The sequence below is a fragment of the Vanellus vanellus genome (genome assembly GCF_965231255.1).
Source record: "Vanellus vanellus genome assembly, chromosome: 5".
Classification (NCBI taxonomy): Eukaryota; Metazoa; Chordata; class Aves; order Charadriiformes; family Charadriidae; genus Vanellus; species Vanellus vanellus.
This window is the reverse complement of record NC_138910.1, coordinates 28,208,078-28,227,651: the sequence shown is the minus strand read 5'-3', so window position 1 is coordinate 28,227,651 and position 19,574 is coordinate 28,208,078. Positions and strand designations below refer to the sequence as shown.

The 19,574-nt window shown below is 40.4% G+C and overlaps 1 protein-coding gene across 1 annotated transcript in view; it reads right to left on the bottom strand.

The window, feature by feature from the left end:
- Positions 1-19,574, bottom strand: part of PPP1R1C (protein phosphatase 1 regulatory inhibitor subunit 1C) — a 55,298-nt gene that overhangs the window by 26,374 nt on the left and 9,350 nt on the right. Inside the window, exons 3-4 of the mRNA XM_082483314.1 lie at positions 6,225-6,262; positions 4,273-4,333 (exon numbers count right to left, since the gene is read on the bottom strand). Of these exons, the coding sequence (XP_082339440.1) occupies positions 4,273-4,333; positions 6,225-6,262 (99 nt within the window). The remainder of the gene's footprint in view (positions 1-4,272; positions 4,334-6,224; positions 6,263-19,574) is intronic.

The window sequence follows — 19,574 nt, the reverse complement described above, 5'->3', positions numbered from 1 at the left end:
GAAACAGTTGGACACCTCACTTTGATACAGAGAAAAAGGACCAAAGGATTCTTCTTGGTTTTGTCATACAGAACGAGAAGTAGATCAGTAAATAGGAGAAACAGGCTTTATGCGATGAGAATTGACTGGAAAAGTAAAACTGCTGACTCTTCAAATTAAGAAACCTTCCTCGGGTTGTTTTTATGATGTTTTTCATAGGGAGGGTCAAGCTAACCTCCACACAAGAAGAAGAGCTTAAAATGAATTGATGGAGAAACGATGGAGATTCAAGATTAGCATAGTAGAGCATTGGAAGTTATAGAAGGATAGAGAATCTGAAGTCCAGACATAAAAGCCCAAGAATAACAGATGAAAAAGTGATACAAGCTAGGGGAATAAAGGCGACGAATCCTCAGTTAAGAGTGCTGCTATATCTAGAAAAAGATGTGACAAGAGGTAAATTGTAACATACTGAAAATATGAAGGATTAATTTGGCGCAATCTTCAGATACTGACTTTTGCCAACATTGCATGCTACATAAGAGTACGGAATTAACAAGCACTAGTGTAGCAGGGTTAGAAAAAGAAATACTTTTGAAAGCAAAATGGAAAACCTCTTTGACATCCATAAGGTTTAGTAATATAATACTAACAAGACCACTGCACTGAGCTGTTATCTGGTTTGCTGTCCGATTTGCTTTCCAGATTACCACTTAAATCAATAGCTCTCACATTGATTTTTCCAGCACGCTGTATTCCAGTAAAAAGAACAATGCCCTGAGATGAGTCAGCTATTTGCTCTGTCTGTAGGGACTCGGGTGCATTTTCGTTTAGGAAAATAAAAGCAGGAGCCAAAGTACACACAAATATATAGCAATAAGAACCTGCCTGTTGCACCATAACATGACACTGGCTCTGCAGGGGTTTGCTACAGCTTGCTGCAGCAACTACGGACCTGCCTCAAGCTAGAGCAAGCCTTCTAAGGATGGAACCAAAATTTTGGGGGGCAATCTTAGATAACATCATTGTCTTTCAGTTTAGGTGACTGCTATGGCAGAGGGGAAAAATATGCCCACATTTAACCAAGAGGCTGATCTCCATATATATAGCGTGACATGTAGAACCCCGGCAGTATTGCATTTTCATTTATTCCATACATTTTCATGTATTTGCATATTCCATGTAACATTTTCTATAGTCCTGGTACTGTAACTAGTCATCCCTATTGTCTGATGTTGCTTCCGCTCCTTTTAACCACGTTAACAATTTCCTATTTCGTTTGCAATCACAACATGCAGGTTCATTTGCTCTTGCTTTATCTCTCTTGCGTAGCCATGAATTCATGAAACCAACAAACAACCTTCCCCTCACACAGTTTTGAAATTATTTCCAGGAACTTGCAAGAAGTGCAGCAAAAATGTTTTCAGTTCAAAGAAGAAATAATAATCTCAAGAGCTAATTGGAAATTTGGCTTCAGCCTGACTCTCCCCACAGATTCTCTGGACCACCTCTCTGCCGCAGGCATAGAGCAAAGCTGGTGCTGTGGCCCCTCGTCTCCCCCACAGGTCCCTACCCATGGCTGCTGTCTCGGCTTCCAGGCTCCAGAACTTTGAGTTAACAGCAGCTAAAAACTACTAAAATGCCAGAGAAACGTAACAAACGAAAATGTTTGTCACTCTTTTCCACTATGTGTTCTGTTTTATGGAGATGTATTATCTCCATCTTTGAATGTAAGGTACTGGACTACAGTCTATCCCAACCTTCCATAAATAACAGCCCCAGAGGATAAGGAGCAGCCAAAGGGGGTGTAAAGGAGGGAGGCTCAGCATCCAGAATCTCATTCTTTACTGTATACTGAAGACAATATTGTGAACCTACTGAGGGAGAAACAGCCCACAGGAAATAAACATATGCAAAAGCCTCTTATTCTGAAAATACTGCTGAACATTGCTCTCTTCAACTGCTATAAAACTGGAATAAGTACAACCCCCCTGTATTTCTCAGTAATGCTTTCATAGTATTGTGTAATTCACATTGCTACGTGTTTGCCTCCTAATCTCTTAGTCTAAACAAAATAACATTCATGGTTTCAAAACAATGAAGAGGAAGGAATAATGAATATTCTAATTCAAGTCATTTTTAGATAAAAAGGATGATAGAATTTATGGCAGCTAAGGTATGGTAAATCTGGAGCAATCCAGCCTGTTCACAGGAAGGGTTATCAACTTCCAAGCATCCACCTGCATGCCTGGGAATACCATGTAGTTTAGGGTGTTAAGGTATTGAGGAGACCTATCTTGTCCTTTGCTATGTTCTGTTTCCAACGTATTTCAGGTTAGTTGTGAGCTACCTTGAATCACATATTTTCCTACTTTCCGACTGTTCCCTGGGAATCAGGTTGATGCAGAAGAAAACTACGCCAGGTAATTCCCCAGGTCTCAGCAGGGTATTAAAAGTAACCCTGAGCAGGCTGCAGTCCTTGAGAGGAGATATAAGAACCTCTTTCACAGAGCACTTCATTTGCACAGTATTTAGTTTAGGCTTGTACAGCAAAATAATACAGCAGTGAGATCAATAGGTATCATTGCTACCCATGCAAAACTTCTTCCTTCCACAAATTATTATAATTGACAATAAGTAGATTATTTCTAATATTCATTACACAAACTTTAGCCCATTTTGACAGACAGCAAGTCTTTTATGGCACCTGAGTGATGATTTACCTGTCGCTAAGACGAGCGCTAGAGAACCGAAGCTACAGGATGAGATACATAGAACTGGCTGATATGGTAAATTACCTAATGATAACGGCAGTGTTTCCCACAACAAATCAGATCATAGAATCATAGAATGGTTTGGGTTGGAAGGGACCTTGAAGATTATCGAGTTCTAACCCCCCTGCCGTGGGCTGGGACACCTCCCACTAGACCGGGTTGCTCATAGCCCCATCCAGCCTGGCCTTGAACACCTCCAGGGACAGGGCATCCACAACTTCCCTGGGCAACCTGTTCCAGTGTCTCACAACCTCATAGTAAAGAATTTCTTCCTAATATCTAATCTAAACCTTTCAGCTTAAAACTGTTACCTCTTGTCCTATTGCTACGCTACCTGATAGAGAGTCCCTCCCCAGCTCTCCTATAGGCCCCCTGTAGGTACTAGAAGGCCACTATAAGGTCTCCCCGGAGCCTTCTCTTCTCCAGGCTGAAAAAGACCAACTCTCTCAGCCTGTCCTCACAGGAGAGGTGCTCCAGCCCTCTGATCATCTTTGTTGCCCTCCTCTGGACCTGCTCCAACAGGTCCATGTTGGATACCCTACCTTTTTTGCCTTTTTTTGTCAAATACCTTCCCTTTTCAGATATCCTACATTTTATGCCAGGTAAGAAATTGTGTTACACAGAAGGAACGGAAATTGAGGATATTCATTGTCTATCAAGAGACACCCAGCAGGATAGCCTTTGGTCTGGAATCCAAAAATAATCCTGTACTGACAGTCTGAGGTGCTAGTGAACCACTATAGATCGTGCTTCACTGCAAGCACCGTCAAGTCAAACTCACTCAGAGTAATTTGAGAAACAAGGCCTAGATGTAGTGCTGAGGGACATGGTTTAGTGGTAACTTGGTAGTGCTAGGTTAACAGTTGGACTTGATGATCTTAAAGGTCTCTTCCAACAAAAACAATTCTATGATTTTATAATCCCTGCTAATATTCCTGCTGCTTTTACGCTCATTTCTGAAAAGCACGTAAACCCTTTAAACATTCACCAAGATGTCTCATTTCCCCTTGTCTTCACAAGAAAGACTTCACAGTTGCTATGATCAGATACCCAGCCCACAATTTTGGCTATTCTCCTTTTCCCAGCTGCCTGGAAAGGGAGGCAGTATGTACAGGAGTGGTTTAAATAAGAAACAGAGCACTGTACGGGGCCACCACTGCTAAAACATATATATTCAAGGAGTTCTCTTCAATGTTTGAAATGGAATTATCTGTTATCGCAAATTCATAAAAGTATCAAGGCTTTGCAAAAAAAAAAAAAAAGAAGAAGCTTTAAAAAAAATAAATTTGCCACCACTGCAGGACTCTGTAGTGAGGATAAATAGATGGTGAGTATGAGGCAGCTAGTCACTTCAAAGTGTGAAAACAGCGATAGCTGAAGGTGAACCCATCACAGCTGTGCTGCTCGTGGGCAGAGAGTCATCACTCATGCCCCGCTGATTCCTCTGGGAGAGAAGACACAAAGCCACGGCACGTGGGGCGCGTGCCCTGCCAGGGCAGAGACAGTACCTGCACAGTACCTTTGAGGGCAGGCGGGGTGAAGACGCTCTGCTTCCGCTGCTTGGGAGAGGCGCTCTGGGACTGGGGAGGGACAAAACACAGAGAGAGGCGGTAAGAGACGGCCACGGGGAGAGTTTTCTGGTCATGGTTTTCTGTTTCTTGCTCCACAGCTGCTTGCAGAGGGTGGGCACCCCAACCCGAGAAGTTTCTAAGAAAATTATATTGTATAAATCTGATGCCCGCTCCCGGGCTTTCGTGAATACAGGGAAAAGTAAGATTAGATAGACAAAATACGTGTTTAATGGACACCCTTCACGGCTCCCAGGCAAAACAGACCCAATACTACTGAAAATTACCCTTCAGTCTAAAAAAAATATTGTTAAGCATAAAATTAAGATAGCCTGTGCTTATAACAGTCTATGTAATTGATTTCCATAAGGTAAATAAAAGATTACATACATTAAAATAGGTGCAAGATTTACATTAATCAATATTCCAATTAAATACAGTGTAATGAATGATTATATGTACATGTAAGGTAATACTGAAATTATTAATATATAAATTTGTACGTAAATAAATGGAAGATTCCTCCCTCCGCACTTTTTCAATGTGTTCTATTACTCCTAAAATAATACTTTCAACAACCAATCACTCAACCTTTAACTGGGCCTGATTTAAGTGATGTATTTAGACACAGTTGAACTTTTTATGGCCCCAAAATCACATGTATGCACAAAAGATAAATTATTCCAAAGAAATGTTAGCAAAATTCCCTATAGAGTAATAGTAGTATAATTATACAATGCGTATTTACCGAAATCTAACTGGAATACATCCCAGTGCTAAAGCACAGCAACTTTTGCAAAATGAAAGCAGTTAAATTGGTGTCCATATTATACCAACACAAAATATGTCCATATACAAAGAATAATAAAACTACATAAGGTCAGACACATAGCTAGCTTTTGGACACATAAGCACCATATCACAATCCTAAGAAAAAAGTTTAAGAAAAGCTGTGTGTAGGCAAGCTTTATTTTTTTCTCATCTAATCAATTTGTAGTTGCATCTGGTCATAACAATGTTGCCTTTTCCCAAATATTTGCTAAAAATGCCTTTTCCCCTGAGTACTTTGATCGGTATATAGTCTGTGAATTTTAATCAGGTCTATTTCTTCAAGGAACATTTGAGACAGCTCTTAAGAAAACCACTTTCACACAAGTATGGCCAATCCTATTACCTTACTTTATCACAAAAGATGGAATGATAACATTTATAAATAAAATATTGTCTTCTTTTGAAAGAGAAAGCTATTTATAAACACTGTGGGATAGGTTGTTGATCCTCACCCCAGTAAATCTTTATAAGTCTGTATTTGAGTCCAAATTTGAACCAATCAATACCTCCTGCTGCTATTTAAAGTGCTGCCTGTTTCTCTGAGCAACGGCTGAAGGAGAAAGAGATCAGGGAATTGCAGGAACTATGCAAGGGGAGGTTAGAAAATGAGATTGGAGGAGCCGACTTCTAACTCTTCCGCAAACAACATCAATGCACTGCCTGCTGTGGGCTTGGCAAGTGATGGGAAGAGGAGAGAGGAGTTTGCAATGCCTTTGTAGGCATTGATAGCAGTGATCGGCAAACCCGAAGCGATGCTGGATGCGGTGACCTGGCAGGGTCACCTTGGGCCAGGTTCGCTGTGATTTGCCAGGGCATGGCAGCAAGGCAGAGGGCAAATGCCTTTCCCAGTTCCCTGCTCCAGGAAGAAGGGAGAGCCGGCAGAGCTGAGGCGCAGCACAGCTTTACACAGCCCTGGTTTGAAAGGGATGGGCCTTAAAAGGACGTGTTTCTGAAGATGGCTTGACAACATAAATAAAACACTAACTAGGATGAATCAGTGAGTTTCAAAGGGGTTTTAACAATAGGTCTATTTTAACAATAAATATGTTTTTTAAAAAAATATTTCACTTACCTCTGCCTGTGAGATGTTTGTTCTCTTCTCATCTTTTTCTGGCGGTGGAAAAGATACGGAAAGAAAAATGTTAGTACAAAAGCATTTCTCAGTGCTAACCCTTGCGGCTCTGCCCTGAACCTTGCAGCACTATTGCAAATAAAAAATTATCCTTCTGATTTGCAGCTTTTCCTTCTCCATTGTGTGCCTCAGAAAACCCAAGGCCCCGATTAACATTTAGACATAAGCACTACGTCTAAAGCCCTAAACTCCCATTTTTTGTCTGTGAATTAACAGCAAGCGAGGGAGCGCATTTAGCAGCAGGTCCTTTGGCCAGGCTCGCAGCAGGGCTCTGAGCTCGACAGTGGCCATCAGGATACGTGGCTGCTCTGCCCAGGGACTGCACATGTGCTCAGAAAAGGTTTGGTTGCCAAATGGTACACAGCAAACTCACAAAGGGCTCTTCTGGACTCCAATAATAATCAATAAGAACCTCACCTCAGCCAAGTTATTACTATACCAATACTGGTGCTGAAGAACACCTAGAGGTAGCATGTAAAATTAGCAAACCAAAGCTTAACAAAATCTAATCTTTCATCTTAAAAGTTTCATTACATTACTGGTGTAGTTTCAGAAAAGACTGTGAAATATTTCCTGGTACTGCTCGGTTTTGTTGCCTTAATTTGCTGTAGACTATAGACGTGGCAGAAATGGTCAATACTAGAGATTTCTAGTGAAAATAAGCATCTGAGAACCTGTGTGAACACGTAAGTAAAAATTGTAGGGAGCAGAGGAGGGTCAAGGATCTTCATAATCTTTGCATTTAACTGGTTTGTGCATGAGATTAAATTATTTTTCTACTGCTGTCTTGATGCAGTTAATGGTCAGAAAGCGCTTGCCTTCTAATGATGCTTTCCCAAATATTTGCAAAGATCACATAGGACCTTTGACGCACAATAGTTTTGAGCTCTAAAATAAAATGCTATTAAGAGCAGAGACATCAATCTCTCACTGTACCTACTCCCCTTCTAAAATTTTCCACTTGCAGATATCACTGCAACTTCCACTGAGGTGTGGCAGATCTGTAAATATAGGTTTGAGAGAAGAATTAGGTCTATGTAATATCACTTCATCTAACTTGTTCTCTAGATATTGGCTGCTTGTGGTGTGCTGTGCATGAGGGGAAGAGCCAGTCCAGGCAGACCAACTGCATTTTCTATTGTATTCATTACCGTTGCATCTGTGCATCTTACAAACATTAATTGACTTACTGGATTTTCAATGTATATATTGTCCATTACCTTTATATGGAAGACATTCCGATGACTTAAAGTTAAAAAGCGTGGTTGAAAACTGCTGATTACTAAAGGATGGTTCCACAGATACAGAATTAGACAGGACAATCAGGAGGCCAGTTCCTGCCATTGACATTTGTATGAACTTTGGTAAGGTGACTAATCTCTTCCTTGACTTCCCTACCTGTAAATAACTGTAGCAGTACCTATTTAAGTATGGTGCTGTCTATTCTCCTTTGTAAAGCACTTTGGGGCATGAAGTTAAGCTGGCTAAATGGGTGGTTATTTACGTGCTTGTAATCTTTCTTATTAGCTGTATACCAAACAGACATGGACTTCAATGATTCAACACTGGATTATGGTTTTTTTTTAGCTCAGGATCCTGGGTTTAGTTTGGAGGCTTAAATTTGAATAAATCAGGAACTTTCAGCAGAGAACAATGAAAAGTAAGTTACGCCCCATCCCTTCCTGAAACTCTAAACTGGCCCAGATTAAAAATATGTTTTGTAAACCCAAGCTGAGGCTTGCATAAGGAGCAAAACCTGCAAGCAGCAGCTTTGTTGGGTCTTGGGTCTTGTTCCTAAGGATGTGCCCAAATCTAGCCCTTTGGGCTTGTACTTTTAGTGTTCTTAGTGGAGTGACATTAAGCCTACCAGAACTGGAAAGTTTCCAGGCTTTCCTTTCACCCAGCAGCCCTTATAAGACAGGCAACTTTGGGAACAAGAACTGGTCCTGTATGGAGTTAGAGAGATCATTCGTATGCAAAGGGCAAACGGTGCCAATGAATAGCAGCAGACAACGTGGAAAATTAAGAATGACTTACAAAATCCCACAAACAAACAGACTTTCAAACCCAATAAACAGAGATCAGAAATGCACCTTAAGGACCAAAAGAGACAATCTTGAGGACATGAAGTCTTTCAAGTGAGTTGTGAGATGAAGGAAAAGTAGAACTGGTTGGATCAATGGTACATTTTGGCATGCGTTTATTTTTGAGGACAGAAAGACCATTGCATGCTTATTTTTGACAGGCATTTTGATAGAAAAGACTCAATGGAGAGTATACATGTTTAAGGAGACATGACAAGGAACGGGAACAAGGGAAGCTGAGATTGCTGAGTGCCATAGACTGAGGCGGAGAGAAGAAAACAAACAAAAATTATTTCTATAGAGGATGAGAAAACAATGAAAGGCAAGGGATCCACAGAAGGAAGAAAGAAGTGCTTGTGTGTAGCTGAGGTAGTAATGAGCGACAGGGACAGGGGGTTATAGCAGAAGTAAAAGAGGAAATTTAGTGATGACAGAGAACAGAGCTGCAGTGCAGTGTGGGCTGGAGCTCAGTCAAGAGCTCTTTGCCTGGGGAAACACTTAGAGCCATATTAGCCTAAGTGAAGGATTACATTAATAATTGTGTGAATATTCTTCCTTGGACAAATAGTGTTTTTCCAGTGTAAATTACAACGCTTTCAAAGCAGTCTAAATAAATTCATGAAAGCATGTTCTTGTAACAGCCTATTTTAATAAGAAAGCGTCTTTGAGAGAGTCAATGAGTGTAGGAATTGATGCTCTCACTACAACAGGTCAGTTCTGGCATCAAGAGTTTTCACGTGCAAAATCTCTGAGACAACAAAATTTGTGCTGAGAACGGAAGGTACAAGATAAGAAAGAACATCATAAGTTAGCTACTGCAAATTAGAAATATCCACCTACCGAAGTTAAACAAGCCACATGTTTCCCGCCCTTAGATCCTTCTCAAATACATTGACAATTAGAAGCTGAATTTTTTTATGGAACTCTTTGAGCATAAATTCCTCTTCAGAAGGGTCAGGAAATAAACAGAAACTAAATCACAAATATCAGATTGTGATATCACTTGATTCAAAGGAGAATATGAAATCCTTTGTTTCTCAACATCCTTTAGTTCCCATTGACTACTGTGAAGTCAGGATTCTGCTCACAAAAAGTCATAGTTATACAGAATGAGAAATTTCCTTATCATTTTTATAACTAGGCAATTATATCACAGAGAATGTGTATTCAAGCGATCAGCTATTTCTCTCTTATATGAAACAAAACCCAAGCTCTCGGTAGATAACTTCTCCCTACAGGTTTGCTCTCTTTTTAGGACCAGGAGGAAGAAGACTTTTTAATGATGCTCCATTTTCATCCCTCACAGACCATAACATTGCTCACAGAACACAATACAGCGGCATTATATTCCAAATCTAAACATACGGCATTTGCCCAGTTTAACTTATTCTTGGCTGCTCTAATTAGCTAACAGGAATCTAATTACTCAAGTCATTTCTTGACAGGTTTTGTGGTTTTCTTTTGAAGTGGTATAATAGAAATCACGTGAAGAGCTGAGAACAGATTTGTACATACCCGAGTCACTGGAAAGTCAAGGTACATAAAAATAAGACTGGAGCTTTGTTTAGAGGTTTTTTACACCTGTGTTGAGGAAAAAGCAGTTGAGGACTTTCCCCTGTGCTGGGTAAATAATGTCTGAGGCTGGTGTGACCCTTACCTCATGTAGATTGGAGTAAGACCTGATTTCCGTGAGTCCAGATATGTACACAGACTTTCTGAAATGAAGCCTTATTTCTTTAAGGAGAGACACTTCTGAAAGTCCATTTACCTGCACAGAGTCTATTTTAGCATTACAGCTCTAATCTTTAGTCTTTACCCAGAACAAAATCCCACCCACTCACAGGGAAACCTGCAAGATTCGGCCCAGCTATATTGCTGAAATATGGAGGAAGAAACACCAGGGGATTTGTCACCCAAATGCTCTTGTTAGCAGAGCAATTTTGAAGGTTTATTAGCACATCCACACAGCCAAGCTGACATAGTAAGCTGAGCTACCCCAAAGGTGTCATTATATGAGGTCAGAAATGAACCGAGCGGAAGGATGCTGGATATAGCCAGGATGACAACCGCTTGGCATTGCTGATCGTCTTTCCTGTGAATCTCCACCCTTGGGCAAACGGCATGACCATGCAGGGGGAAGCCTTACGGTGGTTTTAGAGTAGGATCAAAATTCGTCTGCCTCTCTTCTCCCACTGGATAATGTTAATGCACTTGGAGCAGCTATGCAGGGCAAGAGGTGACCTATTTTAAAAGACTTGGCCTCTGATATCACCCATGGGCTCTGCAGCGGAGTCATCCAGCAAAGGCTTATCTCATCCAGCTAAGTACCCGGCTTTCTTTCCCCTTGGCAAGAGCAAATAAAAGCCTTTTCTGCAGGGTTTTAGTCAGGCACTGGAGGAACAGAAGCAGTCAGAGAGGCCGGCTTTTACACAAAAGAAACTCAGTAAGAGACTCATATAATTGTTGGAGAAAGCTTCATGTAGAGAGTTTGGAATTTTCCTTGGGAAAACAAAGCTGAGAAGTTTCAGATAAAAATCACAGGGGGCTGATAGGGCTTTGGATTTGGTTAGGTTTTTTCCTAGTGTTTAAATTTTCCCTTAAAAATAATAAACACAATACTTTTATAGTTGCTCAGATGATGGAAATAGTCCATGAGCTGCATGTCTACAACAGGATTTAGTTAAAGAATGATTTAAACAAGAATCGTTTGAATCTGCAAGAAATTAGCTTGAAGAGAGACTTTAAGGACACAATGTCACTGTCAGTCTGAAGCCTTCTTATAAACCTGCACCCACCCCTGTATAAACAGTGCCACTGGAGAGAGAGCAAAGGAAATGAACAGAAGCACAGATCCAGCCTTCCACATGCAAACTTTAGGGCAGGACACCCCAAGCTAGAGACAAATCAGATGATGTCACGGCTAGGAAATAGTTCAGCCAGTTTCATTTCATTTCACATCATTTGTTTTGATGAAATGTCTCCATGGCCAAACGGTACCATGTCCATGAGCAAAGCTTTCTCTCTCAAAAAGTGTGAAAGAAATGAACCGACAGCTGACTTCTGATCGATATGCTCAGCGATGACATACAGTTGGAAAAGGAAAATAACTTTCCTGGCTCTGGCTCCACTTAGCCATCTCCTGTGATGAAGAGGAGGGTGGCTCTCTGCTCCTGCTGCGGGGATGGGGCCTGTTTGTGTGCAGGGGCAGTGGCAGCGGAGATCTGCTCCCTGCCTTGCGCTGTGGGAACCGTGCAACAAGGCAGACCACCTGTTTCAAAAACTTACATTTAAGTGGCACAAGCCCCCACAATTTTAGGAACTAAGAAAAGAAACAGATAATTTTACAATAATTCTTCATTCTCCTGCCACTTAGTTGCAGGCAAACCTGAAATTTTCTGAAAATTTGGTTTCAGTCATTTCACATTTTGATTTCTTCATCAGTAAAATAAGGGTATTTTTAAATCTACAAGCTTGCTTCACTGGTATTTGGCCATGAGCGTTTTTGTTTTGTATTTGTAAAGCAAGCCCATTGAAATCTGATTTAGAAATTGACAGTCATAATTTCATTTTGAGTTTTTTTCTGCTATCAAAACTACTTTTCCTTTCCTCCAGAACACAAGGTAAGATCAAAAATGTCATGCTCTGCTTTTGCCAGAGTTCTAGCTGCATATTTCCAGATCAGCTAGCATCTCATCACTTTTTACTAAGCCACTGAGGTAAGAAAAGGAAAAAAGTCCAGAAAGGCAAACTTAAAAAATGCTTATGTGGTTAATTGTTTGACTTTTGCTCGCTGGTTTTTATTTGCCTGTATCTGTCAATGAAAACTTGACTAGGGGTATAAATCGAATTACCTTTAATTACAAAAAAAATATCCTGGTAAGTCCTCCTGGCATGCGTATATGTTTCTGAAAACCTTCACATTGCAAAAGCACCTCATTAAACTGCAGTATCCCAGCTGCCGCGGTAAACGTAGCTGGAGGGTCTGCTCCCCTCCTCAGTCAAGTGCTGACAAGAGAGCGCGTACGTTGTGGTTCTGCTGCATCTCACACACTAATCGGCATCTAAATTACTGCCTGGCCCTTTAGGGAACACTAATAACAAGATTTGTATAGGAAATATTAATAAAAACATAGGGGAGAGAGAGGAATTTGCTACATACACAAGCATTTGAATGCTTATTCGAGCAGGCGTTTGCAGTTAAGGTATGTAGCATGGAAAAGGTCCTGGGGAGATCATAGGGTAGCTTTTCCCAGCTAGGTCCTGACTGTAACCAGCCCTCTGGAGTTGACTAAAATGCCACAGGCCAGATGAATTAGCTGTTTGGACACTTAAAATTTTCTTTCTAGGTAAATTAGCACATTTATATTTACATAGCTCTCTATTTCCCACCTTCAATATTCAGTGCTGGAAGTAGGGGCAGACATCCCCTCTGTTAGACCAAATCCCTCCTAATGGTGCTCAAAGTCAACTTCTAAATGAAAAGAAATCCTCCCAACACACACAACAGTATCCAATCCAAACAGCATCTATATCTCTGAACGTCATACAGACAGTATCCAAGGACTCAAATTCAACTGCACAGCCACAAGAATATGAAATAAAACCGCCTCTCAGAAATTACACGGATCAAAATGTCTTTAAAACATACATTCTGAGGCCACAATCTGTTTGGAAGAAACTGGAGACATTACAAACCTCAAATGTGAATCTAAATGTATTTGTTTACACCACAGGAGTCTCAGAAGGAAATTATAGTGCCTGAATCACCACCTTGTTATTCCAGCTTCATGCCAGACTCATGGAAATCAGTCTAGTTTCACTGGCATTAAACTAGAATGTAATGGTGACGTATCAGGTCTGCAGCCTTACCACAGAGCAGTCATGAATTATTACAAAAAGCACAAAAGATCATCCCCCTGTGAAGCAGTTTGTTTTCAACTTTTCATTATCCCTCCCAATGACACCTGTTAAATATAAATATAAAACAAAATCTAAATAAGTCCCATAAACCAAATGTAGCTTCTCAAAATATACACTGAAAGAGAATTCAAATTTAATTCTTTATTTTCTCTCTTCTTATTAATAAGGACTGAGTTGTTACGGCTGCCTTCTTGCAGTTACACTTCTGCCTGACTCTGTGGCCTTCCCGCTGCTGCCAGCTCTGTCAGGCTCTTTCTGAGACTGTCCTGGCTTTGCATGACACAACACTTCGTGGAAAAACCTGTCATGAAAAAATCCTTCCATGCAGAAGTTTCTTTTCCCCATAGCACAAGAGGGTCTGTTCTGTAGCCCTGTGGTGCTGTGAGAGGGTCAGGTTAGCGTGGAGCAGACCTTCCTGACATGAAGTCCCTCATCCATCATATGGGGACAATTACCGGCTTGGCAGGTCTTCCCAGAGAAAGTAATCAACCCTGGGAGAGATATACTTGAAATAAACATTCTGTTTGGATAACTAATGCAAAGATTGACTCTAAATCACAATATAAACAATGCTAGGCTCCAAATTGCGTTCTTCTAGTTGGTTTCTAAGCAGCACAAACTCCTCTTTGTTGAAGGAAGCAGAGATGGCTTTCAAAGAACAACGGGCTAAATAAGAGGAACCAGGAGGACGTAAGTAAAAGTCTTTTTTTCTCTTTTGATCTCTCAGATGGGAAGTTTTCTGGACCCAATATAAATCTCTTACTAGATTACCAGGAATGAGTCTGAGATAAACTTTTCATATAATTTGCAGCTGACCCGTGTGGACTTATGGCATCAGAGCTGGGAGAAACCTCCAGCAAGACCACAGGGTGTCACTGTGTGCAGAAGCTCCAGGTCAGGGTCTGCCTCTACATTACTTCAGAGCTCCCTTAAATTCACTCATTCCAAAATAATGTCATTTAGTACAGCAAAGTACTATTCTCTACTTCAAGCACAACAAAGTTACGCTTAATCATCAATCTACACTGCCTGTTACACTCCGACCCCCCGCAAAGAGGAGTTCTGTCGCTGCCCGGTTCAGTGTTGCTCCAGCCAAAATGAGTTCAGCACAGGAGTTCAACACGTGGAGGGCTGCTCAGTGCAAATACTACGGCAAATAATCTATGGTCTGCATCGGCAAAACAAATCAGGCAAACCAGAATTTTTGAGGGAAGTGAGAGACAGAAAATCATTTTACTGCTGACTTTACTAGGTCATAAGCAACAGGAAGTTTTGCCATTGACTTAAAAGTCAAGATTTTATCCCAGATACATAGGATGAGGTAAAAAAATAAAAAAGAATAAAAAAAGGAGAAAAAAGGCAAACTATATTTATTTAACTACTAGAGTTAGTGCAACTGGGAAAGAACTTCAGCCATACATAAACTGGTTTCTTAGTCAGAACTCTTACACATTATCTAAATTAAGTAATGACAGCCACATTAATATTCACTGCATCTTTAAAAACCCAGGTTAATTCATTCAACTAAGTAAATATAAGTGAGACAAACTGAAGAAAAAATGCTGTGATTGGTGATATGAAATATAAGATCCTTGGCCTATTGGGAAGGTCAATGGTAAATTGAAGTCTCAAAATGTGCAAAGACTTAAAAGACACATGATGATACACATATGACTCTCTTTTATGCATATCTATTTACAATGATTCAAACATCTTTTTTAGATTGAAACATACATAAGAAAAATGTCCTTATTCTTGAAACAAATAAACGTAAACCAGGGTGACACTGATTTTCTTGCGTGAGCCAGAAGGGGAATGTGACAGCCAGCATTTCTGGGTGCCCCAGGCGATGCTGGAGGGCCAAACTGAACTACAAGAAGACCCTGGAAAAATAGACATTCACAGAGACAGGGAAAAAGGCAAAGAATAAGGACTGGAAAATAGACCTAAAGCACAATGTGGTGTCTCAAAGTTTGTCCAACTGTACAGAAGGTGAACTCGCCTCATTGCAAGGTGACATTTCCACGGGGTGTCTTCTGACACAAAAGCAGGTATCAATAAAGATTACATCTTTGCTGCACGGAGTAAGGGCAGTTTCCACACTCACAGTATAAACTCACCTGGCCTGGAACCTGGCAGTCGAAAGAAAAGACTCACACAAAGGAAATAGGAGGGCAGTGGAGATAATGACAACTTTAGAGAGGTTAGAGGAGGGGCAGAGCTGTTGAGTCACTGCCAGCAAATACTGAAACAGGTTCAAAGAGCAGAAATGTCCCTCTGCAATGAATTTGCCCAAGTAAAACACACTGCCAGACTGCTAAATATTTGTAAATAATAGCTACTGTTTTACCAAATGTTATCAACGCACTTACAAAACAACATCCCAAATAGCTTGCAATTACTCTGTCCATTGACTCAGTCATAACAATGTATCAGTGTATGAAAAGACTTAACGTGTTCATTAAGCTTTTTCAAATACAGAAGGAAGGTAAGTACCTTGAGAAGACAGTTACCCAGAGTTGTGAATTCATCAGTAATACTGAATAGTATTAGTAATGTGTTACTTTCCAGCTGCTTGCTTGCTTTCTGTATGTTCAGTCTATGCTCAAATGACATAATGAAGAGGTCGAAGATCTAAATGCAACTGAGGCAAAGATCATGAAGAAAAATCCATGGTTACCAGAAATATAATACCAGCTGATCCCCCGATACACATTTAAACCATTCCCTAATAGCTCTATATGCAGGAATCAATTGTGATGGAAAATGGCTCAGAATTGACCCACCGATCGCAATCTTTCTATCGGAGTTACAGCTGGAACAGCTATCACTGCAAGCAGCTCCTTTCTCAGTTGTGAGCTATAGGAGTATTCTAAGCTCTAAAATAAAAACCAGCAGCAGCAGTAGCCAAAACTGAAAAAGCCAAACATTTCTTAGCATGCTATAGCTCATAAAGCCATTAAAAAAAATTGCAGCTGAACAGTTGTGTATTGTACATTCTGGAACATGACATTTGCCAGGGGAGAAGAAAACAAATACAAAACAATAAAACTCTTCCTTAGCCAGTGATTATTATTGCTGCCTTTGCAGTTTCCTTCCTTTTGGAATAATACCGCAAGGATTTCGGTAAGAATGTGTTGTAAAGCTAGTCCTGGCCAACTGCTCGCAGTTTGCTTGTGGTTAGAATGCACATGCATGAAGCTCCTCACAGACATGTGTCATCCTATGCATGAATCAAGTGAGCTACTAATACTAGTACTTCTTGGTGTTTATCACCCCTTTTACAAAAAGAAGATGCAAATACCAGTTTTGTAAATTCGTTATTTGGTTTTCTAAGCTTTCAAATAGTCAGCAAAATGAGGTTCCATAATCTCATTCTCACCATCAGCACGAGTAGGTGGGATGGAAAAGACAGGGCAATCATCGTTAACTGAGACTAAGTCAGCTGTAATTTCCAAAGGCATTTTTCAGAATTTCTACTAACGTCACTACATACCAGAGACAGAGGGGACCCTGGGTTTTGTTTTATACATCTCCGTCCGTACTGTCAAAATCAGAAACACATCACTGTGATTCCCATAGAATGAGCTCTTCCACACCCTCCTATGGGATATGCTGTACACATTAAGGCCCGAGTCACACACTAGCACCAGCCTTTTAGGGTACTTGAAAGCACATTTCTAAACAATTACAGCTCTGCTGCCTACTTACTGTATTTCAGAAACAGACAGTAAAAACCTAATGTTGATCTGGATCAAAAAATCTTCTGGATCACAATTCTTTAAAGGGAAAGTTATTTTTTCTCCTCTACCTCTCCCCCCAGTCACTAATTCATCAGCACAATCCACTTCAGAGATAAAAAGTTATGAAATTGCACTTAGTAATACAAACATGTTGCATTCAGACCAGCTGGGCTTGTAGGTTAAATTGCTCCCTGTTTCTGTAGCTATCCTCCAGATCCCAATATAACGGAGTTGATTCCAGAGTTATTACTGTTTGGTGGTGGCCAAAGAAAGAGCAGGAAATTTTTTGCCAGATCTTCTTTGCTTTCTGCCACTGTCTGAGTGCAGCTATGACAGGGAACTTCAGAAAAACTTGAAGGGAATATTATTACCACAAGCCTTTCTCTTTTCTGAGCGGTGGCGGCTCAGTGCTGAAATGTAAATGTTTCAGCTCTGGGATATCTAGGTACCGGGATAAATGGTACTGTAGGATGCAATAGAACTCACTGCTTTATTGAACTTTCCATCTGCATCACTCAAGCTCATGTTCAATCCTGTGTGACTCTTCTCTGCTTGTCTCATCAGGATGAAGGACACGGCCTCAGGTGAAAAACATAACATAAATGCACATTCGTCTACTTAGCACTGCTAACTCTGTAAGTGTTTTTTGGTTCCACAAGATGAATAATGCCAAGACATTAATTCTCTGTGGTACTTCTGCATGCCAGGTATCCCAGGGATGAATAAAGACCGAGCATGTAACTGTGCTTCATTCTGCTACTATGATAATATCTCGATCCCCCAGTAAAGCCATTTGAGAGAAATATTAGAAGTGATGATTTTAAATACAGACACATGAACAGGGTTTTGAGGGGAAGAAGGGGGAAACAGAGCTCCTTCCAATAGACATATAGTTTAATCCTACCCTAGAACTGCTTTGATTACTGTAAGAAGAGACTTGGCTGGTCCAGCTGATCTCATTTCCACCAGTTGGTGACACAGACAGCTCAGACTCAGAGGGCAGTGAAGCTAAGCTCCCTGCACTCTGAATCTCTGCACTCCAGCCTTGTGTAGTTGGCAAAAACTTCCATGATTGATAGCTTCACCTTGTTTAGAGTCTCTGCCAGATTTTGGTCGTGATTCATTAAATTCCCACTTTCGGTGTGTTTTAAGGTGAAGCTTTAACTTCAGTTCCTCAGTATAAAGAGTTAAATTTTGTCTCTGAAAGCTCAATAAATGGGGCTATCTTGATTGATGCTTTAAGTGCAACCCCTCCCCAATATTCTGAACATAATGAGGTTAGTGCTAAAAGCTGGGTTCTCTCTCATCTGTCTGCATTATCTATTTATTCCGCACACGTCACCATGGTAAATGAGTGCTGCATTAAGTACTAAATAGTAGAGGTCAGACAAACCCTGTGTTGGTTTCTTTTCCCCTCAGCAAGGCTGAAACATTTATTAATGGATTTTAGTTTATTACCAGATGTAAAAAAAAAAAAAAAGAAAGCATCAGTGTTATCATATTATTGAAGTATAACTTGAACATAATCTCAAAGCAAACTAATTCGATACTCTTATTCAAAACGTTTTTTTTTTCTTACGATGTTTAAATAGACTTCATTTCAAGTAGTCTTTAAAATTTTTTACTATTCTAAAAAACCACTTAGAATACAAACAGAATGTTTGCTCCAGACTAAACTGGACCTATTTTGATCCAAACTTCTTTTAAGGCCACTAAGTTCCCAAATTGTATATTCATGTAGCTGTATTACATATAGCTTAAGTACTTTGACTACAAGAAGTAGATAATTATACCCGAGCATTTTTTAATAGAAAAACTCACCATTTACTCAGAATTATCAGCAAAACAAACCACAAGAGGTGTACAAGTATTTTGCACAGTGCAAATCTATTAAGAGTTCTTCTAGCAAGATATTAAGCCTTGTGAATGCAATGAAGTTAGAAGCTTTCCAGCTAACTTCCCCACCAGGTTAGGTAGATGTGCACACTGCTGTTCGCTACCCAAGGCACACCTCTTTGTCATGTTAATACGCACGAAGATGATAAGAGAGGTAAACAGTCTGAAAGCTTATCAGTCCTGATGCTGAATAATCAAGCAGCTGGAGATCTGTGACATGAAGCCATATATATTAAAAATTATTTGCAAATAATCTCCTGGGGTGGAAGAAAGCAGTTTCTATGGTGCTTTTGTATAAGGAATGAGGAAAACAGGTGAAGAGTACAAAGTTCAACTCTAAAAATATCTCCGTCACGTTCAGATAGTTCCACGGATGTTGACCCTTCCAACACAAAACCAACGGGAGGCAGGGAGCAGGAGGAGCGAGTAACGTCACGGTCCGCATTAGGAGCCTAGCTGCACTGGTAAATAAAAAGGTACGCCAATTCATGGGTTGCGGATTTGAAGCTGGAATGAGAGAAATGGGTAAATGCAACTCCACCCAAACTGGGAGCAAGGAAACTGGATTTTTTTGGACTCTCAACTGCACCACTTCTCTGATCTAGGTCAGAAATCTACGTCCTGGTCATGACTATCCAATCTCTATT